The 26000-nt window shown below is 39.6% G+C and overlaps 2 protein-coding genes across 2 annotated transcripts; one reads left to right on the top strand and one right to left on the bottom strand.

The window, feature by feature from the left end:
* The first annotated feature begins 939 nt into the window (after positions 1-939).
* On the top strand, positions 940-6230 carry LOC130718648 (protein STRUBBELIG-RECEPTOR FAMILY 2). Its single transcript, XM_057569269.1, has 17 exons — positions 940-1055; positions 1178-1378; positions 1591-1717; positions 1837-1908; positions 1988-2053; positions 2163-2234; positions 2347-2418; positions 2928-2999; positions 3125-3190; positions 3258-3323; positions 3422-3744; positions 4060-4331; positions 4413-4678; positions 4770-4917; positions 5238-5377; positions 5479-5635; positions 5778-6230. Exons 2-17 carry the CDS (start codon positions 1282-1284, stop codon positions 5940-5942), a joined length of 2181 nt encoding a protein of 726 aa, XP_057425252.1. The 5' UTR covers positions 940-1055; positions 1178-1281; the 3' UTR covers positions 5943-6230.
* Positions 6231-6832: 602 nt separating this feature from the next.
* Positions 6833-11203, bottom strand: LOC130720149 (CDK5RAP3-like protein). The gene is made up of 10 exons (XM_057570763.1): positions 10963-11203; positions 10745-10879; positions 10482-10576; positions 10136-10230; positions 9870-10005; positions 9632-9781; positions 8944-9492; positions 8500-8708; positions 7438-7570; positions 6833-7182 (listed from the first exon to the last, which is right to left on the bottom strand). Exons 1-10 carry the CDS (start codon positions 11021-11023, stop codon positions 7051-7053), a joined length of 1695 nt encoding a protein of 564 aa, XP_057426746.1. The 5' UTR covers positions 11024-11203; the 3' UTR covers positions 6833-7050.
* Between the last annotated feature and the right edge of the window lie 14797 nt (positions 11204-26000).

A 26000-nucleotide genomic window follows, 5' to 3' on the forward strand; every position in this document is an offset into this window, starting at 1 on the left:
GTGTTACTCCATTTGTTGTTAATTATAGATAAATTTTTTACTAAAAAAAATTATAAATAAATTTTAGTAGGAGTGCACAATAATCGTGTCGACCCAAACCCAATCCAAATACTAATTTTTTGGTTGGTTTGGGTTTGCGGGTAAGATCGAGAGTATTTTTCTCTAATCCAATATGTATGGTTCGGTTCTCGAGGTTCAAACAAACTAAATCCAAACCAACCTGATAACCAACCAATAAATTAATATTTTTAGCCTTGAGACCTTGACTCTCTAGCACTAATTAACCTTGACATAAACCTAAATTTGACTTTCAAAAAGGTAAATAATTGTGGTAGTTTGGGCGGTAAATAATTTTTTTTGCAAGATTAGTTACGACCAAGTCAGAGACCAAAGCCATCAGTAATTCAAAAACTTGAAATTGACATCGGCCAATAACTTGGCGGGGCATAGGAAGATTTGATTAGGAAGGGTGGAATGGTTATACATTTGTTTCTATCGATCCAAGCCATCATTGTTTAAGCAAGATTTAAAATTAGCAACAATTTTGTACGTTAGTAAATTTGAATCCACAACCACAGTTTTAGGCGGGATTTCACATTACGAACAGTTTCATCCGCTAAAATAACAACATAGACAATCTTTGTTTAGGCTTAGACGGTCAAAGATTACGCAAAAATGCTTAAACAGGCAAATTAATTTCAAAAAAATAAATAAAATGAAGATATAAATAATAAAGCCATTTTAAATAATTATGAAATTTATTTTAAATGTAAATGACTTTTTTGTTTTGAAATATTTTGACTTTTTGTTAATTGTTATACTACTCACTACTCAGAGTAACCGGGAATGCTGTGCACGTGACTTCTACACCTGTCCATTGCCCGCCAAAATGAACTAACCCTAACGAACTCAGTTGCGTGGACCCCACATTACCAGAATCTCTTTCTCTCTCTCTCTCCTCTGCAACTCTGCAGTGTTCAAAGTTCCAACAGTTGAAGAAAGAACACCATTCTCACTCACAGAGTCACAGCGAGCATGCGAAAACGAAGAATCAGGTACATTTCACTCGTTCATTCCTCGATCATGCACACACAGCTTCACAATTTTTCAATCTTGAATTTCATTTTGTCTTCATCTTCTTTTCACTGATCTTTTCAATTCACATTCAATTCGTTAGGTTTCAATTCTTCTTCGCATTTGCAATCGGAGAACGCTGAGGAAATTAGGGTTCAGAAAATCAGAATTCAAAGCAAGTTTTGGAAAGGAAAATTGAAAAAAGACATGGTTTCTAACTACGCTTATGCCAGTTTCATCTTCGTTGTTGTCTTCTTGGCAACTTCGATTTCTCGGATTTCTGCAGTTACTGATTCCCCAGACGGTAATTCGAAAAACTCTGTAATCTTTTCTTAAATATGATGATATGAGTAGTTGAAAATTGATTATATAGGTTCGTATCTGTGTTTATCGGTTGTTGAAGTGTGTGAATGTGATAGATATACTTGGGAATTTCTTTGAATCAATTCAGTCGAAAAGTGTTTGATTTTTGAAACTACGAATCAATTTCTTGTAATTTTTTGTTTTTATGAGCAGTGACTGCTCTCCAGGACCTATACAGAACCTTGAACTACCCACTGGAGCTTCTTGGATGGAATGGTAGTGATCCTTGTGTGGAGTCTTGGACAGGAGTAGCATGTTCTGGGTCATCAGTTATACACCTGTAATGAAACTAATAACTCTCTAGTGTAGAGTAGACCAATCAATATTCATATTCAGATCATTGTGATTTAGGCCACTAATTAATGAACCTGTTAATTACCTGCTTTTGTCTTTATGCAGCAAAATTCAAGGATTGAACCTCACTGGGTATCTTGGAGGCTTGCTTCACAATCTACAAAGCTTGAAGCATTTGTATGTAATTGTGTATATAGTTCAAGTTGTTGTGTTTCAATGTCAACATATGTAATTTACTTGTTTCTGGTTTATTTAGGGATGTCAGTTCTAACAACATAGTTGGTGAGATACCATATGGTTTGCCCCCCAATGCCACACATATGTAAGCCTATTGTTCTGCTCATTTTGTTCCTTTATCAGTCAATTCTATTTGTGCCTGTGACCCAGCGTCTTCAGCAGTGAGTTTTTCTGATGAATCTTCTTTATTGCAGAAACATGGCTTGCAACTATTTGAGCCAAAATATCCCTCATTCTTTACCAACCATGAAGAAACTGAGACATCTGTGAGTCATTTCCTTACTGATTTTTGTCCACTGGTTGCTTGTTTTGTGAGATATAGTGCTTCAGTTTTACAAATGACTATGAGGTGTGAAATAATCACTTTTTCTCTTGCAGGAATTTGAGCCACAATTTCTTATATGGACCCATTGGCAATGTGTTCACTGGCTTAGATAATCTCAGGGAAATGTATGTCTTCTGCAGAATCTTTTGCACCTGCATGCATTTGAATCTGAATAAAAGAAATAGGTTATTCAATGAGTAAGAAATTTTAGGCACTTAAAACACAAGCCATTCCCATTGATATATTTTTCTGTGCATTACCAATCTTGAATTTTCTGTATCATTAAGGGAAAAAGATTGATCCAATTCAAACCTTGTGAATTTTCATAATCGATAAAGGAAAAAGTAGTATGGATAAATGGTAAAAACTACGAGAGATATAAATAAGCCAAAAGCCTGATTGCTTTTGTTGGAATATATGTGATAATTGAAACTTTAGAAGCACCAGAGAAATGCTGCTGCTATAAAAATTATAAAATTGCTTTAAGATTAGCTGAAGTTAAGCACTGAGACTAAACTATACTATGAAAATTGGAGTTATGAGAAAGCCAGGTTCAGAGAGAAAAATGTAGTTGTTTCGATTACATTGTTCAAATTTTAAGGTGAACTAACAAAGGGTGATTTCCTTTCATCAGGGACCTTTCATACAATAAATTCACTGGAGATCTACCAAGTTCATTTGGTTCCTTGTCAAGTCTTGGTAGATTGTAAGCTTCTAACTTCTTACACCCTCGCCCTGTTTCCTAGATTTGTATTTCATTTTTTGCTCAGACAAGACTTGTCCTTAACAGGGTCATTTTGGTTTGATCAATAGTGTGGTACTTATTTGCAGGTTCCTGCAGAATAACAGATTTTCTGGATCAGTCACCTACCTGGCTGAGCTTCCACTCATAGATTTGTAGGTTATCTCTAAAAGTTTTTCAAATATACAGTATTAGTATTTGCTAATTTGTCTTTTGTATCAGGAACATTCAAGAAAATCTGTTTAGCGGCATTATTCCACAGCATTTTCAGACCATACCAAACTTATGGTTAGTGATAAGTATTACCAGTTTTTTTATCACCTGCACTTTCTTTCTTGGATATATTATAATGAACACATCTATAATTCGCACTCTACCTGAATTAGGATTGGAGGGAATAAGTTCTATCCATTGGCCGACTCTCCTCCCTGGGCATTTCCAATGGACAGTGTACCAACTGAGCATAATACTAGTCTCCCACCCACAACTCAAGCAAATGCCATCGAGAACTTTGTTCCTCTCAAAGTAAGAAAACACAAGAAGAACCGTATGGGTCCTGGAGGAATAGCTTTTATGGTAGGTGGAGGAACATTATTGGTAACTGGATTCGCCCTCTTCATCGCAATCCGTTTGAATCAATTACAGAAACTGAGGAACTTTGAAAGCAACCATAGCTCATCGCCGCCTCATCCTGTCAGTGCAGCCAAAGGTAATTCATTCCATATGCAGATTTAATGTTAAAACTACTGAATATGCACTCAGATATTTCTTCTTTACAACTCAGCTAAGACTTCAGGGGTACTTAGTAGGAATGAAAATTGAATAGGTATTAGGTGAGTGAGATAAATTAGCTATGCGCCTAAGCATGTATACTCCTAAGGTTCATTTTCACATAATTGTCTCACCTACCTGTCCTTTCTTTCACTCAATTTATACAGTCTGTTGCATTTACAAGTTCTGTCATGTGTAAACTCATTTCCATTTTAATTGATGTTTTTTTCCTCTCCATTTTTAATGGAAATAGAAGTCTCTTCTACTGCATTAAATGAGAGCCTGGAAATCCCACCTTTCAATGCTGCATCCCTTTTGCATCCAAGGCGCTTACCTTCCCAGAACCATAAAAGAATGGGGGAGGCTTCAAGAAGAAGTTTATCCGAAAGAGACAGAATCACCGGAAGGACAAAGATTTACACCGTAGCTGAGGTTCAGTTGGTTACAAACAGCTTCAGTGAAGACAACCTTTTGGGAGAGGGATCTCTTGGCCCCGTTTACAGAGCTGAATTTCCACATAACAAGGTTTACTTTTCTAAAGATTTCAAACATTGTAAATCATCAAATTTCAACATTGTTGCTAACATTTCGTGCTCTTTTTGAAAGATGTTTGCTGTGAAGAATGTCCACATGGCGGGCTTGTCTCTCAGTGAAGAGGAAAAGTTCTTAGATGTCGTTTGTGTTGCTTCCCGGCTGAAGCACCCAAACATAGTTTCACTGAAAGGTTACTGCTTGGAGCACGGACAGCATCTTCTTGTTTACGATTATGTCAGAAATTTAACTCTGGATGATGCTCTACACAGTGCAGCATACAAACCTTTATCTGGGGGTCTCCGACTGCGAATTGCTTTAGGTGTTGCTCAAGCTCTGAAGTAAGTTACATAATTAGTACTTACACGTTACTACTTTAGTTTTTTATTTCCTATTTCAACTCCTAAATGTGACATATGAAATTTTTTACAGCTATTTGCACTCCTCTTTCTCCCCTCCTGTCGCCCATGGCAACTTGAAGGCTGCCAATATTCTACTGGACGAAAATCTGAAGCCTCGTGTTTGTGACTCTGGCTTGGCTATTTTGAAACCACTGACAAGCACTAAAGTTAAAATTCGGGTAATTGTTTTTGCAAGAACGAGCTTCATTTTCAAATGTATGTTTACTGTCTTGCAGCTGAAGCTATAAATTAAGCCACAGCAAAAAGATTGCCCTCTTTGTTTGATAAATGTTGTATTTACTCAATCTTCACAGTTAGTTTTAGCTTTCGTGTGATTTATTGTTAATAAAAGGGAAGCTCTATGATAATTTTTAAGTGATTGCACTTTCTAGGTATAGGTGAAAGCTGCTTAAATTTTAGTAGAGTTGCAAAATGAACCCTATTTAATGTACCTATACCATGGATGTGGGCCACTGATTATGATGTTTGTTCAAAACAGGCTTCTGAGATTGCTATTACAGACACAGGCTACACTTCACCTGATCATGGCCAACGGGGAATTTGCAGCACTAAGAGTGATGTCTTTGCCTTCGGGGTGTTGCTTCTGGAATTGTTAACTAGAAGAAAACCTTTCGATAGGTATGTTTTCAATTTCATCTATCTTCCCCCACCCTCAAAGAAAAAAATACGTAGCATCCAAGATTTGTGAATGATGGTTTCTGTTTTTCTTTGCAACACAGTTCTAGGCCAAAGGAAGAGCAAAATCTAGCAAAATGGGCTTCATCAAGGCTTCATGATAGCAACAGCTTGGAGCATATGGTGGATCCGGCAATTAAAAGGACATTCTCATCCAAAGCTCTTTCTCGTTTTGTTGATATCATCTCCCTTTGCATTCAGGTATGACCATATTGGCTCTTATATATCAAGTAACACTAGTTAGAAAAATAAATTCAATTGATTGTGTGACACCATGTTAGTTCTACAAATTATGCTCACTCCTATTCTTTGGGTTGCAATGAAACGTGTATTTTTGACACAGCCTGTAAAGGAATTCCGACCTCCAATGTCTGAAATCGTGGACTCTCTTGTATCATTTTCACAAAAGCTCGACATGTCAAAGAGTGGTGAAGCAGATGGTGTTGAATTTGATACTACCACCTTCCCCTTTATGCCATCACCCACATTGAGCTATGTGTCTGCCTGAAATGTACTAACTCGGTAATATAGAAGCTATATAGTCTGTGCAAACTGGTTGACATTAACATGCTAGAAATTAAAGTCTATTTTAGTTTTTTCCTGTAAGCCCGTCTCTAATGAAGAACAAAAAATGTTACTTTCTAATGTAAATTTTACGAGTGCTGGAGGAGTATACTGACTAGATATATCAATGGCATTAATATGATTGCATCCATCTCCTGACATTTCTTGTAAGTTTTTGTTTTTGTTTTTTCAATTTCTGTAAGTTTCAATATGAAATTCAAGACACTTTTCTGGCCTGCATACTTTTCTGGCTTGGCTCGTTGTAATCTGATTAGTGCTGAATGCAAAAGTAATTATGCACTTCAGTTAGGTGCTTTCATTATCTCATTCTTTCTTGACCATTTCTATCTCATTCTCATTCTTTCTTGACCATTTCTATCTCATTCTCATTCTTTCTTGACCCGGCATCAATGGTTGATAAATTACTAAAATCATAATTTCTTTCTTACAATGCGCACAAATCTTCATTTTCCCAATATCTTAGTTTCTTCGTAGATTATTTTTTTTTCTAAATTATAAAGGTGTTTTGCTAATTTGTTGAAATATAATATCCTTCTTGGTTAAAAGAGGAAAGCTAAAAGAAAAGCACAAACATATAATTATAAGGAAATTATATTTCAACAGATAATCTCCTGTGCTTAAATATATTTTAAATATAATACTCGTTATTTATTAAAAAAAAAAACATGTACCTATCCAGATCCGTACCCCATACCGCCACGTACTCCGTACCCGTATGAGTGCCAACATAAATTCAGCCGAACTCAACTAGTAGAAAAAGGCTTGTTATTATTGTTGCTGACATGAAAATTATTTGTCTCTAATAGGTAGAACTGAGTCCAAAAGCTACTCCATTCATAAAATGTCGCTAAGATTATCATCATGGATCCTTTGCGTTTTAAAAGTTTCATCTTACAAAAACAATGACCAAGTAACGTAAAAAGTAAGAAAAAAAAATGAAAGATATGGCCATGTCCCATAAAACTCCCTTTTTTCTTAGGATTCATTGTCCACCTATAGGCCTAAAATATATTAGAAGAAGCTTCTCTTATTCAAGCTCCAAGACCACTAGTCAAAAGTGCGTTGATCTCTCCAATTATATTAACTGGCCTTCCATCAAACATGGATGAAAGTGTATCCTCACACAATTTTTTCAGCTTCTTTGTTTTTGCCAGAGCTGCATCCTGCAATTCACTCAACACTTAGTCTATCTCTTGTACAAAAATAGTGGCCACTGGCCAGTGCAAGGGGGTATGTGGGGGAATAGTATGCAAAGTTCAGTTGTGAATAGATGCATATGGAGCAGAGCATAAGGGCAACGGAAAGAAAGAGGGTTATATGTGAACAAGTCTTGAATTCGACAATTCATGCATGAATTTACTTGAACGTTATGAATACTCTTCCCTAAAGAGGAGTAAGCACACAACAGTAGAACTCACTTGTTTTGGCCATGATGAAGATAGAGAATTGTGCAGTTCCATTCGTTTCGTAGCCAAGTCCTTCAACCCCTCTTTCAACTTGACTTCATGATGCTTCTTTTCCTCCAATGAATTGACAAGTCTGTCCAGAAATCTGAAATTTGGGTCCAAAACCACAATAAGTATACACAGATCAGATACAATAGGAATAGTACTTAGAAGGAAGAGACAAATTAAGCATTACATGATAATTGCTGTTAGTATGTATACAAGAGAGAGAGTATTTTTTTTGTTGGGGGTGAGGGGCAGATAGGATCAAATTCAGCACAGCACTTTATTTTACTGTATATATGTTATTTCATTATAAGTGAAGGTTCATTATTAGATTGCATAAAGTATGAATGTTCAATTTCTATGAAATTTGCTATAAAAGATCATCAAAACAATTGGATTGGTTAATTTCGCATTTTAGAAATAGTTATTAAGTGGTGTAAGTGTAAAAGTTTGACATCTGATGTCAATTGATCCTATATTCCCAAACATTTCACATTTCAAAAGATGTAGACCCAAGAGGAGCACACGCAACTTTAGCCTCTCATGTAACACAGCAATACAGGAAAAATAGAAACCTATATACACAACACAAGTTGAAATTCTCAAGAAATCAGCATCTTTGTATAAATCAATTGCCTAAGCCTTCAACTCTTCTGTCATGCAGGCTAAACATACCAATCTTCTAAATTAACATATCTTGACCAAGTATGGCACAAACTGAAATCATTTTCTAGTTTGTGTTTGAAACAAAAATAAAAATCAGTTGTCCTTCAGGATCCAAACTATCATCTTATTGACAAGGTTCAAACAAAAATTAGATAATTCAGGATGTAAACTTTATCTTTGCATATTAAAAAGAACTTTTTAAGGTCACCTTCATTAAGTCATCAGAAAACTGAGAAAATATGACAGCTGGATTTAACTCAGTGAACATGCTTCTCATAAGCATGAAATCCTAGGTATAAAATACCAAGTAGTACCTTTCAGAGTTGAGAATGATAATCCTAGGTGTTAAATACCAAGTAGTACCTTTTGGAGTTGAGAATCATAATCAGATCCCTTGTCGTTCTATTTGTAAGCAATGAAATTGCCAAGGAAACATCATTTTGCATTGTTTCTATAGCATCAGCAGCATACTGCTGTAGTACAAAAGGAGAAACTGCCTGAACTTGATTTTGAAGCGACAAAGTTTCCTCATTCTTCAACTCAGCCAACCGTTGATTTAAAAAGGATCTCAACTGTTGGTATAAAAAAACAGTATGAAATTAAGATTTAATATGGATGTAAGGAGAAAAAGATCAAACTCACAAGTTCATACAGTGTAGGTAACTACTTAGTACTTGCATAGCAAAGAATGCAAACAAAATTCGCTAGATTTATATTCATTCCTGCCTAAGGTGAATATTTTGAAACTATATGAATAAAACCAAGAACCTAATAAAATAAAGACAAGTAAGCATAGATATTATATACCTCATATAGGTCATCAAGAATCTTATTTCTGTACTCTGTATCTAAAAGCTGGCTCCTTTTTTCCTTGTTTTCTGTCAACTGAGATAAGGCATCCGGAAGAGAAGTCTGATTGCCCAGCTCTACATTTGACGAGCAAACATCATCAATAACATCAACTTGAGGAGTCTCAACACTAATATCCCAAGATATATCTGCATGCGAGCCGAGTTCTTGGTTTGATATTGTTGGATCAGATTCGACATCCTTGGGTGGTGAAGAAGCCTGTATGGCATCAGAGGCATTAATGATTTCATAAGGACCCAAGCCATTACCAGTATCCTCTATTTCTTCCACAGTTCCAATGTCCCAATCAATTTGTGAACCCTCCACTGAAATATCCCAGTCAATATCAGGAGCAGCAGTTTCGACATAGCTTATTGCAGGATTTAATTCATCATTGTTTGAGTGAACACTAACATCATTAATCATCTCAGAACCAATAGCAACATTCAAAGATGGGGGATTTTCACACATATTCCTCAGGTTTTGTAGTACAGCTCCGGAAGACCTCTGCAGTCATAGTTTAATCCTAATTAATGTATGTATCAAACCATATCAACCTTAAGTCCATACATCTATTGACATGATTCACGTGTTGCAGAAGCACTGCATCAGGTATCAATAAGAAGTATAAAATGAACACACTTACATCCTTTTCGGTGTGAGCGTCTCTGACAAAATTGGAATAATATTCAATCGCCTGTGACATGTTGTCACTATTCACAACCTCCAAAATACTGCTAAATGTGCTTGGAAGTGATTTTGCAGTCTCCAAAAGTTCCAGTCTAACATTTTTCCCCTGCCAAACAATATAATCAATCAAAATCTCATTGTAAAAAACAAGTAAACTGATTTCGCCAAAGCTCAAACAACCCACAAATGCAAACCTGTAAGCCAAGCTCCTGACAAGCTTCAGCATACTTGGCCGCTGAGAGTGCAGCACTTCTTTTTATATCAGCCTCCTTGCGATCTAATTCCAACAACTGCTGTTGAATCTTCTGCACCTGCTTCTTCTGGTAAGGTCTTCATAACAGAAACAAACAGCATAGTAGTTAAAAAACCAAAACTTTCACAAGAAACAGAAGAAAGCTAATGCTCACACACAACTCTCTTCATAAAATGTAATGGAAATGAAAAAGATCACAATGCTTACATTTCATAGTTCACATTTTGAATCATAATCTGCGCAGCCTCGCCAAGGAAAACATGATCCTTCTCATAAGACCGCACAATTGCTTCCCATGCACCCTACCCAAATGATGATGATGATGATGATGATGATGATTATAAAAAATACAATTTAATATAAGATGACTAGTAGACACTAGAGACATAAAAATCAAGGTGGGAATAAGCGAGAGAATAAAAACGATGAATATTTCTGTAACCAACCGTTTATACAGAAATTATGGATCATTATTCTTACCAACAAGCATTTTCCATAGTACTAGTAATGATTATGTTTACAGTGTCTAAAACTCAATTTCGATGTATCTTACCGCAGCACCGGACAAGCGACCAAATATGTTCCTGCTTTCTGGAGTAGACTTCAAGAGAATATCATATATCTCCTTGGCCTCCACATAACCAATCCCTGAAAACAAATACCAATTCAGTAGCTGCAAATGCCCGCTTCTAATCCCTATCTTATTATCATGTAAGCCCACCCACCAAAATTTCTTATATCAAAACCATCATTTTCATAATACATTTCTTCCTAGAATACAAATTAAAACACATGAACTGAAAAAAAAGGGGTAACCTTCAGGGTCTAGGGTTTGGAAAAAGGGATCAGAATCCTTGGGGAGAGACGAGAATTCCTTGGAAATTCGAGCCTTGATCGCCACCACGCGCTTCCGCCAATCCCCGGGCACTCTCTTGCGATCGACCAACCATTCTTCAAAGGTGACAAATTCAAAATCAGAAATCAGCAAAAGAGAAATGAATTGGTAAAATCGAGAAGAGGAAGAATTTTGGTACCTCCGAGACGAGAGAAGGTGATGTCGATGGGGAGATTGCGAACGTCATCGGGAGCGTGCATTGCGAGTGAGGATCGCGAGTCACGACTCACTGTTGTTGAGATTCTGAAAGGAGATTTCGATTTCGCAACCACTCTACCAGCAATCGAACACAAGACAAGTCACAGCTTTAGCTTCACTTGAGTTCCAAAGTGGGATTTCTTCTTTTTTTGTTACGTTTTTTTTTTTCCTTCCAAGTTCGGAAATGCAGGAATGCAGGATCATCAAGTGTTAAAGTTTACTCTAGCGTAAATAGTCAAATTAGTTTATGAGTTTCTAAACGAATTTAATTTTAGTCCCTTTTAAGAAAAAATAATATTTATTGACAATCAAAAAGTCTCAAAGAGACTAAAATCAAATTTGCTTACAAACTCAGGGACTAATTTGAGCATTAACCTTTAGTAAATAAGGTTAATTTGTTTTTTGAAGTCCAAATATATTAATTATAGTAAAGAAGAAATAGGCTAAGCTCGAGAATAGGGCGGTAACAATAACAAAAACAAAAATCATCAATCATCCGCAGAAATATACAAACGCTTAAACAGAAGAGAAAAACCAACGGAAGCAACACCAGAGACTTAAACCAGAACCAAAGACAACACCAAGAGTAGAGAATCATCACTCTGGGCAGCCACCACTCCTCAATTTTCTATGCTAGACCGCAGATAGCTGCCTCGTCCCCACCGTCAAAAGTACAACCCACAAGCTTGCCAACCACCTGGAGTGCTCCTAGAATCCAGCAGAGCAAGACGAGACGAGGCAGGATCGCACTCGAGGAGGGACCTTCACCATCAACCGCAACTGAACCTGGACCGGGCGAGCCCTAGGGTGCCTACGCCCAAGGGTTACCTACCAAGTGACGGTCGCCCAACCTGGGCATTGGGCCTCCTTCAGCCCTTGGATTTGGCGTTGGATTTAAAGGGGTTGAGGCGCTTGCAGCCGAGCCTGGCTTTCAGAGATACCCAGCCGCGTGACTGCAAGGACTTTTCGTCCATGTCATAGAAGTAGAAAAAGTGGGTGGGCAATGGATCGCATTGAATGGCGTCGCGGAGGATCTCAAAGCACTTCATGAACGCCCATGCGTTGGGGTGCAGTTTGAAGGGAGCAGCGCAGATGTCGCTCAGAATGGAGCAGTAAAAAGAGGAGAAGGGAAGCTTTATCCCCAACTCAGTGAATAAGTACTCGTAGATGTAAAAGAAGTGGAAGCTACGATGGTCGCCGTTCGGACGGTGTTGCCAGGGACGATCATCATCCGTGCAACCACCATAGATAAGGATGTTGTCCAGGGGAATCTCGTGACAGAAGCCCCCAATTTCTGAGGAAAGATTTGAAACGAAATCGTGGTTCCCGTAATCAGAGGGCTCGTTGATGGCTTCTTTGGAGGGGATCGTTTGTTAGACCAAGAATTGGTTCTGTTGTACATCTCTAGGTTTTGATGATAACAAGTATATATTTTGTGTATGAACACAAACAGGTTCTGATTCAGATTGAAAGTGGAATTCATCAGAAGTCAAAGACCAAAGTGTTGACCAATAAACCGCTTCTGCACTCACTAAGTTCTGATGAACGGTAGTGTATTGCTTCAGATGTTCTGAAGATAAAAGCTCTGATGAGGTTTCTGAAGAATCAAGTGCTAAAGACTCTGAAGACTAGAAGTTCTGAGTGAACGGTCAAAGACTCTGAAGACTTGAAGATTCTGAAGACCCAAAGAAAGCTGGCTCTAGAGACCAAGTGCTTCTACTCTGAAGACCAGAATGGTCCAAATGCTGAAGACTTGAAGTTCTAAAGATCTAAGCATCCTCGTGACTCTGATTAGAAGCTTCACAAGTTCAAATTTGAAGCGCCTCTGAAGATCAGAAGTCAAATGCAAAAGGCAAGGGTCACTATCAAATAGTACAATCGCACTGTACTATCCTGGTCGCCACCTAATGAGGATCAACCACTGTACGATCTGGAAATTCCAGAAGTACCCTCAATCGGATAGAATTTCACAACGGAAATATCACTCAAGGCTTGGAGTGTATAAAGTCTGAAAAAAGGAAGAAAATGCTAAGAAACTCATTGCAATCAAATTACTATCGGCGAATACCTTAGCAATCATTTCCTTCATTGTTCTAAATCTATTTACACCTTGCTTGTTTATGAAGAACTCTTTGTAAACCCAAACTTTGATCATATTGTTTGTATTCCTTAAGGGACCAGTTAGGTCAGGATCCTTGAGAAGACTAAGACTTGTGTGTCTGAGTGGTTGCTAGTTCTTAGGTGTGTTAGTCACTTAGCCAGTTGTGCTAGTACAGTTGTAACAACCTTTGATTAGTGGATTACCTTCATTCAACGAAGGAAGAAATCACATTAACGGGTGGACTAGACGTAGCTTGAGGATTTGTTCAAGTGAACCAGGATAAAATCACTGTGTGCTTTTCTCTTTATCCTTTGCACCTTCTATCTTTGCTACCAAGTGTTTTATAAGAAACTTCAAAGGAAACGTTTTTATTGCAAAACCCTATTCAAACCCCCCTTTCTAGTGTTTTTCATACCTTCACCGTTTTGGCAGAAAGAGGAAAAGTTGCGAAGGTTCTGAGCTGGAAGGCCATAACCTCTGATGCCTCGAGGGGAATCCCGCCAGGGAGAGAGGGTTCAATTGGTACCCCGGGCGTCGGCACGCGCCGTGAGGGAGAAGCTAGGGTGGCGCGACGAGAAGAGTTTCTGGTTTGGCGCTTGGATGCCATGAAGGAAAGAAAAAAGGGGGTGGCCGGGGGGGTTTGAAAGCAAGACGCGGTAATCGGAGAAGGCAACTCACCAGGGAAAGAGGTGAACAAGGGATATCCAAAAGGATGGAAAGCGACGGAGCCGGAGTGGTGACTGGCCAGAGGTTTTTAGGAGGATATTAAGGATGAGAAAAGTAGAGGATTCGAAAGTGGTAAATGGTGGAGAATGAGGGTCTTTATAGGAAGGGGGTGATTGTTGGCATAGGACGTGTGTAGGTCTTGAATGGTCGCTGAGTCGCATGTGGATGATGGGGAGTCGTGCCTCATGATGACGAAAAGGGATGATTGCCTTGAAGGAAGCAAGCGTTGCAATCTTGGGGGAAGTTATAACGTATGATTGGTTCGGATTTCGTGACTTTAAGAGGTGAGGTGACGTTTCGAGAGGGGCAGTTGAGATCTTGGAGATAAGCTGACTTTTCCACTTCTCTAACGTGTGCATGTGCTTGGCGACCAAACTCACCACAATCGCCCCTCAAACGTGGCGACCAAACTCACCACGACCGCCGCTCGTGGACTCGTGGGCTGGTGGACTTGCAAAAATTTGATTGCTTTTTAAATGCCATGTTGGCGCGACCTATTTACTTTACGTAGTAGCGTTTGTAATTTATTGTTTATGACCTTTAAGACACACTTAGCCCTCATGCTTCGTGCTCGGTGTCTTGTGGACAGGTGGACCGGGCTAGCCCCTAGCGTGCCTACACCCAGGGATTACCCACCAAGTGGCGGTCGCCCAGACTGGGAATTGGGCCTCCCAAAACGAGGCCCAACCGGCCCAACAGAGGCAGTTACGCTCATTTAGGCCCATATACCCAACTATAAATAGGGAGCGGTAATCATTTGTAAGGGACTCTTGACTCATTTGCTAAATAACACATGAAATTCAGTTATACTTTCTCTCTCTAAGTTCAATCTCTCTACTCTAGGGGCTATACCCTCTCTTAAAGTTCATGGCAAGAACAGAACTCACACAGTGCACATGACAGGGCTTACGACTTCTCTTGACCATTTTTGGACGCCCTCTCCTACGAGAAAGAGAAACATCAGGAACAAAGGCATCCTAGGATGGCGCAACCAAACCAACTGTCACATCAAAGAGCTGATGTGGAGCGACCCCACCATCTTCAAACAGGATCTGACACTTGTTGGACTATCTGCAAGTGCACAGATATCTCCGGGTTTTAATATTGAATCCACAGGGACCGTGAGTGAGAATTATGGTTTAAGCTTGAAGCTTGTGAGTTTTGAAAGCAAGTAAAATTCAGATTTTGATTTGATTGTATGTAACAAAGAGATGAAAATATCAATTGATAAAGATGCTTTGGGTGAACATTCATCCAATCCTCTCTAATCAACCTACCCTATGCAAATGGAACCTTGAATCAATCCCTTGTTGTTCTAGCCTAGTTACTCACTCATTGATTCCTCACATGAGCAATTCTCCCATACTAAAAAGCTAAGCCCAATTCCTTGTGTACTTAGTCATTTATATGAGTTTTTAAATCATGCAATTCAGGCCAACAAAACACAACCCTCACTCTATTCCTAGAAGCAAGCTTAGAAGGATCAATTTCAACCCAAGTCCTTAAACCACAACAATCTTCCGATACGATTATAGTTTAGCCTTTAGCAAGAGTGCACCCAAGCTAATCATGCAATATAGAATTGAAATACAAAGTGGATTCAAGAACAATAGCATATGGATAGGAATTAACAACTAGAGATTCATGAAATCACTTAAAACCCAAAGCATAAAAAGAACTAGCCACTCATGGCTAGGAAATCCATACAAGAAATGTAAAGAAAACCTGGAAAATACAAGGTGGAAGCTTTCCTCAAGCCCCAAAAGCACTTCCTAAGCTTCAATACTTTGTAAAATTCTAAGAAAAAGTCATAAGTTCTGAACAAAATGGCCTAAGGCCTTATTTATAGGCAAAATGGTCGAGCAGGGGCGCTCAAGCGCCCCAAGCGCTGCCCTAGGACGCTTGAGCGCCCATAAGGCAGAAGCTGAAATTCCCCATCTGGAAGGCTGGCGCTCAGGCGCCAGGCATGGGCGCTTGGGCGCCAGACACTCATTTCTGGTGACTTTTTGGCTTTTTTAACCCCCCCCCCCTTTGAATGATTCCATCAATTCTTCAAGCATTTGGTGTTCCCTCTTCATGAGTTACCTGCTGAAGCACTTAAGGACCAAGACAAGGAGAAATATCAAGAAATTCAAAGGGTTTTTAATCACCTTAGTCCTCACAAAACCATGGCAAAACTAATGCAAGTCCTAAACTCTATAAAAATGCAAGAAAGACCCTTATAAAACTACAAAATTACTAAAACCAAACCAAAACTTAAATAAAGATAAAAATGCATGAGAATGCATGAAACAATGCAGGAGACAAAGAAAAAGACTCAAAACTCTCAAGGAAATGACCCTAAAACACTACTAAAATAGGGTCATCAACACTCAGGCCTAGAGAGAGAGAAATCGATCACATCATCAGCAAGACTAGGATGAACCGAGTCAAGCACGTGGGCTCCCACACCAACCGTCTCAGCTGAATGAAGAAGAGAACAAAGAGGTAGTAAATCGAACAAAAAACGGCTAAGAAAAGCATCCATCAATGAGACATCACGGGAAGATCTCAGAAAAGACAAAGAGAACCAACTGTCTAAAAACAGATCCATAACAACCTTCCATTCTCTAAAGACGAGGCTACGCAAGAGGTTTACCAAAACAACACCCACTAAGTTATCATTAAAGACAATTCCTCTAATACCCAGCTGATTAATACTTGGAGAAACACTGACAAGGCTTGCGAAGGACCAACTTCCAACATGCTAACAGCCTTAGAAGAAGTAAAAACTAGAAAAAGGTGACTCATTAAATACCTCTGTCATAGAAGAAGCAACATGCACCTCCTCTTCTTATACTACTCTAGAAGGACATCAAATTTCAGGGTAAAGAAAAGAATTCCTCCCTCCAACAACAAAGTTCAAGTCATCTTGCAGAACTAATCCAAATGCCTCAGAGACAAGGACATCGTCAAGGATTCTCAACCCCAACTCGCCACAATCGCCAACAGCGGAAAATCCCTCCAAATTTGTCAACCACGGAACTGGAACTCCATCCCTATTAGAAGCAAGGGGTTCTACCACATCCATAACGTTTGAGAATCCTTCTTTAACCCCAAAACAACATCCCTCCAAGAAGAAGCGCCAAGATCACAAACTGAATTCCCAGAGACATGACGATGAGCAGAGACTTTAGCGACAATATCCAACACATCCTTAATGGGAGGCTTAGTCAAAGACACAAAGAGAGAAGCTTTACCCAACCGAAACTGTAAGACCCACATTTTTAGAATTAGAATAATTAATTAATTTCCGACTCATGCCTAGGTTACAGTGTAAACGTGAGAGGAAACCTAAATGAGTGTTCACTAATTTTAATGAATTAATGAAGGAGAAAGTTCAGGATATGACTAAGAATAGTACTATAGTCGCGGTAGGTTATAGCACGAGCCTTATTCACGTCCAACTTAGGTCGAAAGCGTTAGTAAAGGGCTAATCCGCTCTTAAAGCACTGTAGAAACGAATTTCAAAGATCTTTAGAGGAATATAAGAACTTTTCTTATTCCTTTCCATGACAAGTGTTCCGACACGAAACCTCGGAATGTACGAACGACTGATTCCAATTTTCAGAAGTTTGCCGAAACTGAATCCCTGATAGCTCAAGAACCTTTAAATAAACTGTAGATGAAGACATTTTCTATTCGAAGCCTCAAATGAAGATTTCACACATGTGTACCGATCTCTTTCAATGTTTCTAATCTTTTTCAGAAGGAAGTTTTCTCATCTGACATCAATTGCAAAAAGTAGTTCTGCGGCATTTTGAAGCAGACTGCGTTCAAGTCATTTTCTCATTTAAAATGAATGTGAAACAAGTATCGGCCTTTTATGGAAGGATACTTAGCTTAATTGCATAATATGACAACATCATATTTGTTCTAATTATCTAACAATTATTCTTTATCTTAATTTCTACTCATTTCTTTGTTCATGGATCATTTTAATTTGCTAAAAGTGATCATAATTCATATTTTACTATTTCATAAAGTTCCTCATAATTTTTAGTATAATTATATATCAATTATATATTTTTCTCTTAACTCTGTGAGCTAAATTCTTCAGTGTCTAAATCAATTCATACCCGTTTACAAAATATCTTTCCTAAATATCTAAACCACTCATCCTCATCCTCCCTCACTCTGTCGACATCCCTCTCACTCTTTTCTTTTTCTTTTTATTCTCAACTTGCTGCAACTCATTCTCACCACTCACATCTTCATTAATTCTTTTCTTCTTCTTATATATATGCATTCTTTCCTTACTGAAGCAGCACACCTTTCCATTCTCTCTACTTCCTCCAATGTGAATTACATCACCAGACCATGTTCTTGTTCTTTCTTTCTTCCTTCTTGTTTTCTTTTTCTTCCTCTTGCCGCAGCAACCCACAACACGCACACCATGCCTTCTCATTCTTCCCATCACCAAGTCTCTTTTCTTCTCCCTTTCCTCACATCCAAACATGGCAGCACCACCATTAAAGCCACCAACACCATGCTATAATTCAGCTTTTTCACTACACTACCACCCATCACTATTCTTCTTCCTCTAGCTACCAAGAGCCATGGCACCATGCTGTTTTCTTCTTCTTTCTTCTTGGCTGGACAACCAACACCACCACGGTCCCTCCTCTTCTCCCTAACGCACCACAATCAACCACCATCACCTTCCCTTCCTCTTCCTTTCTTCCACGCGAGTCACCACCTCTTCTGGTTCAAGGTCACAAGCAACAACCACCAACCGAGAGCACCATGGTGAGCTCCATGAACAAGAACAGAGGAAGCAAGACGTGAAAACAGAGCAACGCGCCGACATCGCAAACTTCAACCTTCGATTCCGGTGTACTCGGACCTCCGTTCACAGCGAGGTTAGTACCGTTGGAACCCTTGCGACGTCCACAACAAAACCCATGTTCCGGATTGTCGTTCCGTCGCCGTCGCCACCGCCGCTGCCGCCTTCGGAGCCGCTTTCCGATCAACTCGGGTGACTGATGAAAAACAGAGTGCACCACGACGATCCTTGCCGCGAGGAGAACAATAGCCCTCAATCAATTTCAATTTTGGACAACTTTTGTCGGCGAGCTCCGCCGACCTACAATTTGACTTTCTGAGCAAACCGTCGACTTTTTGGGGAAACGGACAGCGCCTTTGAGTTCCTGGCCTTGTAAGGATGAAGAAACACTATCCCTTTGGTGTCTCTAGCGAAAGTTCCTCTGTCAACCACACGAACCACAACTTTCTCCGGCGACTCTTCGTCGACAAGCTTTCAGAACTTGGATTTTGGTACGAATAACGGGAGCGCTTGGCGACAAAGCCAAAGGACAAAAGGAAGCAAGCTTACACGGGAAAACAAAGATGTGCTCGAATCGGAGCTGCACCTCAGTATGGAAATTGGCTAAGGTGAGGGCAACTTACCTTGCTAGCTAATGTTTTAGGCGTCGATCAATTCGACTTAATTTATTGTTTATGCACTTGATTGTTGATTGACTAGGAAATGTTTTCTGGAGGCTTCGGCTGAGTGAACTAATTGAGACGTGTGTCTCCGTTTTCTGAGGCTTCGGCTGACATTGTCGATTGGGATTTACTTATCGTTTTGATTGTTGTTGATTGATTCAAATGTTATGTGTTATATGGTTAATCATAGGATGTGTTGATATATGTGTTTATGATTTGACTGTTGTTATGTTTGAATATTGAAATGAGCTATATGTCATTATTTCTGTTGAGTTTACGATGTCTTGCATATGCTCTATTGAATTGTACTGACTTGATGTAACACCCTGATTTCGGTGGCGTCACTTTAGTAACCAAAAAGAAAACTTAAAGCGGTAAAACGTGAATATATTTTTTTTTTCGATAATAGAACCAAAGACTGAAAGAAATAAACTCCCAACAAAAGATAACAGAACTAATATATAATATAAATACAGCCCCCGCTCTAAGTAGCAAACCACGTCACGAGTAAAACTCCAGTGACGGGAAGTAACAGAAGGTAACGCCCATAGGCAAAAGGTACAATCCAAAAGAAAGGTCAAGTGTCTGCAACACTATCCCTCAAAAATGAGAATAAGGCAGCCCAAACGGCCTAAAACAAGACCCCTTAGTCCAACCAACTCTCTGTGATTTCCGTAGAGAAACCACACAAAAAGCTATAGGTGGGAATCCTGTCCCCAAAGAAACAAATGACAGTCAGAGCTAAGACTCTACTCCTACACTAATCCTATCTCGAGGAGCTCACACTAACACTCAATCCTACATGTTAGCATGATCGTCGTCTGAATCAGAATCCAGAACGACCAAGTCTACATACACTACCCGTCCTCCTCTCGCAACCGCGATGCGCTCCGGTGCTGGACTCACGGGCTTAGGGCCCGATCCATGATCATCTATAACATCAACGGTGGGTGAACTGGACTCTGCTGAATGCACTCCCACAGGCTCCTCCTCTGAGGGGTCCTCATCATCCGAAGACGACGGTGGCGGTGGTGCTCCTCCTAATCCTGGTCCGCAGTGCACCCCAGGTGGCAAGTTGAAACTGACAGTGCATCTCCGCAGCACTCCTGACGTCAAGTGTCCTACCCTATCTACATGGTCCTCCATGATCCGCCCCGAGTACGTCGCACGATGGCTAGCGGGGTCAACCACCCACGAACCGGGGTCGTCCTGGTCTATCATCTCATACCTAATCCCCCCCGAAGGGTGGACCATTGTGAACCAGTCCGCTATGGACATCTGACAAAAGGCGTTGTCCGCCAAAACACACACAGAAGACGCGAGGGTCAACTCCAAAGAATTATATAAATAATAAATCCAATAGGTAAAGACAAGGAGTAGCCACTTAGGCTTATAAGTTAGAGATAGCATCCTAGGGTTGTATATTTCACAATGAATATAAAAGACGATAATAACAATTAGCATGCATCAAATAGGATTAACAATTATCAATCACACTCAGCAACTAAGTCAGTATGTATGTTGCATGAAATGCAATGCTGGTTAACAAATGCATTCCGGAACGGATGAGCATCAACGAGTCAATCCTAGCACCAGCAACGGTGGGACCATTTCCGCTCGCGTGTCTCTTACACCACACAAAGTGTAGTTAGATCAGCAGTGAACCCAAAGGTCTGCCATTTCCATCTGTTACTAAGAATCACCGCAGTGTTCTTATATGGAAATCCGGGTCTTATGACCATTTTGGAATCCACCGAGGTCCGGTATCACGCCGTGTATTAACCTCAAAATTTGTGCATGAATGCAAAGTGATTAGCCAAACAACGTCTCCGACCTCACTCGACACGTCGCCACGTGTTCTAGCTAAATTAATGTCTCTAAAAGCTTACCCTAAGGTAAAGTCGATTCTGCGACAAAATACAATTAATCATAAAATGAGTGCAAACACTCACGATAACTCTTCGAGTCATCAATGCTCTCACGAAGTCTCACGCTTCAGTGGAGTCTTACACCATCACGAAGTCTCACGCTCCAGTGAAGTTTTATGCTTTCACGGGGTCTCACGCCCTAGTGAATTTACACACTTGCACGAAGTCTTACGCTTCAATGAAGTTTCATGCTGTTCACGAGGTCTCACGCCTCAGTGAAGATCCATGCTTTTCACAAGGTCTCACGCCTCAGTGAAGATTCACGCTTTCACAAGGTCTCACGCCTCAGTGAAGCTTCTCGGCTCATCCCTTGGATGGCTAAACAAACTGCTCAAAGAGCGAAGGAGTATCAACATACTCAGAAACTTATTAGTTTTCTCAACTCTTGGACTCGACGACACTTCTCATTTTCAAAACTTAATGTTCAAGCCCTAAACTTTCGTCTGAGTCTTTTATCATTATATTAAGGGTTTTGAGGTTGTTTAATACATTATGGAGGTTCATTATGAAATTGTTTAAGTTTCGTCTCTAATCCTATTAGTTTCCAAGATCCTATAATTCCAATGATTCCCTGGAGAAGGTCTCAAAACAAAAGGTCCATCATCACCCAAGTAATGGCCCGAGAAGTTCTCTGGTAAGCTGGTCGGGCACAATGCCTCATAAAAAGCCCTTCTTGCCTTAGACAGAACAACCCAAGTTCTTACGTGAATTCAAATGGGGTTTTTCCAATATCATTTTCAAACTCAATTTTCCTCTAAGAAGGTCTCGATCCATAAAACAATAATAGGGTACGAACCTCGGTCCGTCCCCTCAAACTTTCTCAAAATCTCATAAAAATAAAATCGGCATGACCTGCCCGCTATCCTCACTCTCCAGTACCACAGGTATATGTGCAATAGCATAGTTAAGTTAGCACAATCCAACAATCATAAATCATGTATCAACACATCCTAATTTAAACATGTAGCACTTATCATATATAGCAGATATCACACATCCTAGATGAACCATGTAGCACATAGCATATGATTCAAAACTCAAAAAAAACAGTCAGTAGATGAATAATCTACATTGTCAGCCGAAGCCTCAGAAAACGTTTCCCAATCAAACACAAATAAGTGCAAAAACAGTAAATCAAGTCGAATACGTCGACACCTAAAGCATTAGCTAATAGTTCAGTGAGAAGCCCTCTCCTGTAGATTCTCCAGGGTTCTCTTCAAATGCTCCTTCACAATCAGCTCCTTGTTCTTCGGGAAATTCCTCAAAATAATCTTTAGAGTAAAAACCACAGAATTCCCTCAGAATCTATCAGAAACCAGCAATCAATGCTCTCTAAGGTTACACGAAGTAGCACATACTCCGAGGTACGATAATCTAGCGCGAAAGGACAAGTTTTCAAAAAAGAATTTTCTTCCTCCTCCTAGGGTAGTCTCGGCCACACATGGTAATTGTGTGTGTCGATTTTTCTTCGATCAAACTTGGTTCCTATGCTATCATTAACCGTAACTAAGGGTATTCTAAACTCGGAAAAATTATCGGATCAAAAACTGTCGCAGGGGTATTTTGGTCAATATTTTTAGCTCAGAATTTCAAAACTGAAATTTCGAAAAACAAATATGATGGGGACGTCACCAACGACGTTTATGACAACTAATCCTACTAGCACTAAGCTAAGGCGATAGTTTTCAGCCCAAAGGACGAAGCTTTACCCCAAAATGGGTATTTTCACCAAAATTGAAACTCGACTGTAGTTTTTCGAGAATCGGCGAGGTATTATTAGCTAAACATACTCAGGAGAACGTAGGGAAGATGTTTAGAATCAAAAATGGAATTATCAGGATAGTTTTGCAAAAACCTCAAAACTATGAGCACAGAAAGACATAGAGAAAAGCTATGGAAAAGACGATCAGAGGTAAGGATTAGCGACTATACCTCGGTACCTTGAAGTAGCAACTGTTGGATCAACGATCAAGCAAGAAATGAACAAAATCTTCTCTTCTCCTCCTCCTTGCAAACTCGCGGCCTCCTTGGGAAGAAATGGGTAAGTTTTGTGATATTTTCTCATTTCTTGGCTATATATAGAGGTTGGCAAAACGCGGGAAAATGAAAGTTTTGCGAATCTGATTTTTCCGTCTTCATTCTCCGTGAATTCTAAGATATGTTTTGGAGAAAGAATTCCAAAACTAAAATGAGGTCTGCTTGTATTTTTGGCGACTAATGCAAAGTCGGTGTAAAACTAATTTACCCGATAAGTTACTTTTTGCATCGGATGTCGGAATAGAAAACTTCCTTCTGAAGAAAAATTGAGATCATCAAGAGAAATGGGTGTACGCGTGTAGAATCTTCATTTGAAGATCTGAATAGAAAAAGTCTTCATTGTCGGTTGATTCTAGGGTTTTTGAACTATCAGGGTTTTAGTTTCGGCAAACTTCCGATGATTGGAATCGGACGTTCGTAGATCCTAGAGTTTCGCCTCGAAACGCTTGTTATATATGGAAAAAGAGAAGTTCTAACATTTCTCTGAAGATTTTTGGAATTAGCTTCCATCGTGCCTTTAAGTGTAAGCGTATATCGATCGTGCTATACCTTTTATCGACTTCGAATTAGCTTCCATCGTGCCTAGGTTTAAGCGTATATCGATCGTGCTATACCTTTTATCGACTTCGATACAATCCTTAAACTTTTCCTGAACTTTCTCCTTCATAAATATATTCCATTCGATGAACTCTTGTTCAGGTTTTCCTTCACGATACATCAAGCCTAATCGTAAATGGAAATCTCTTCCACTTATTCTAAGCTTAAAAACTTGGGTCTTACACTTGAGATAGTTCATGATTATATGATTTCGGAGTGTGGGAAAACGTGATGTTATGTATTGCTAATGACGTGGTTTGGGAAATGTTAGGTAGGCTCTAACCTGAGGTCTAAGCCATTGCCATTTTAGGATCGAGACCTTCTCGGAAATTATTTGAGTTTATTGGGATCTTTCGACTTATAGAGTTTTGAAACAAACGAAACCAGATCTTGATTTGTAAATGAAATTCATAATACACTAATCAAAGATAGAACAATTTTAAATAATGATGATAACCTCTTGGAAAAGACTTAGGATGTGAAAATGGTTTGGAAAACGGGAAGGGTCGACAATCTAAGTGTGAGGAAAACCTTGAGTGCGATAACACCTTTTGCTCCTTGCTCCTTGGAAAGCGAAGCCAGAGATGATTGGAAAGTCCCCAAGTGCGAGTGCACCATCTTTGCTCATTGAGCAGCCTTTCGGCCATCGAGCTGATGAGCTTGAGTAAATTGAAAAGTCACTGAGTGCGAGCAGCATTCCCCTTGTTCGTTGAACAACTCATTTGGCCATCGAGCTGGTGAGACAAAGTAACTTGAAAAGTCAGTGAGTCCGAGATGCATTCTTTTGCTCGTTGAGCAGTTTGGTTGGCCATCGAGACGGTGAGCCAAAGTGACTAGGAAAGTTACCAAGTGTGACTAGCACTTCCTTGTTTACCTTAGGGTATTGTAGAGACAATGTACTCTAGCGAGACACGCGTACCTTGGTGAGGACGTTTCGTTGTTTGGCTAACCATATTGCATTCATGCATACATTTCTTGGAAAGTGTGCTGCTTTCCGAAGGACGATCTCAGATCGAACTTCATCGGAGCGAGATGCTTCATTGAAGCGAGATGCTTCACAGGAGCGTGCTGCTTCACAGGAGCGAGATGCTTCATAAAAGCGAGATGCTTTAGCGGAGCGAGATGCTTGGCTCGTCCCATCCATCGAGATGGTGACATTTTATCCGAATCATCTTTTGAGCATGACATTGCATTGGCACGCCATGCACCTAACTATATTTGTTGATGTGTTGAAGATCCAATTGTCATTTGTGATTGGATGTTGATAAACATCGTTATATATCTTAATGATTTGATGTTGATAAATATGTTATGTATATACCTTAGGGTAGGCAACGTAGAACTTATATATATATATATATATATATATATATATATATATATATAAATTAAGAGATATGAGGCTATTAAAACCGCAAGATTCATTAATTGCAGTTTTAGAATCAAATCTTCATGATGGTCCTGTCTTCTTTAACTACTATCCAAACTATATATATATATATATATACCCCCTTATTCTTCACCTGTTGCTTGTATTATTTATTATATTTTGTGAGTTGACCCTCGCGCCTTGGCTTTGTGTGTATGTTTGTGTTTGGGCGGTCGGCCTGCTGCCAGACGTCCAACAGCTGATTCGAGATGGTTCGTCGTTCGGGGAGGACCCGGAGCAAAATGACTACTACTGAGCATTCAACGTGGACCTAGACTTCATGCATGATCTGATGAGGGTCGATGATAGTGGTGTAGGATATGGGTGGTTAGAGTTACAGATTTTGGTTGTTGTTGTGATAGCTCTGATTCGTTATTTGTATTTTGGGGCAGGGTAGGTCCCCGACTATTAGCTTTTTGCGTGGTTCTCTTCCATGAGGATCACAGGGAGTTTGTCGGACGTAGGAGGTCTTTTGGAGGCCGTTTTGGGCTGACTTACTTTCTTGGAGGACTGTATTTATAAAACTTATGACTCTGACTATGGGTCGCACGTATTTGCCGATGGGCACTACTTTCAGTTATGTGGTGATACTTTCCGTTACTTGAGGACACTCGTGACGATGTTTTTAGTTACAGCGAGGGCTGTACTTAGATTGTATATTAGTCGTTGTTAAT

The sequence above is a fragment of the Lotus japonicus genome, chromosome 5, assembly GCF_012489685.1.
Source record: "Lotus japonicus ecotype B-129 chromosome 5, LjGifu_v1.2".
In the NCBI taxonomy this organism is placed as follows: Eukaryota; Viridiplantae; Streptophyta; class Magnoliopsida; order Fabales; family Fabaceae; genus Lotus; species Lotus japonicus.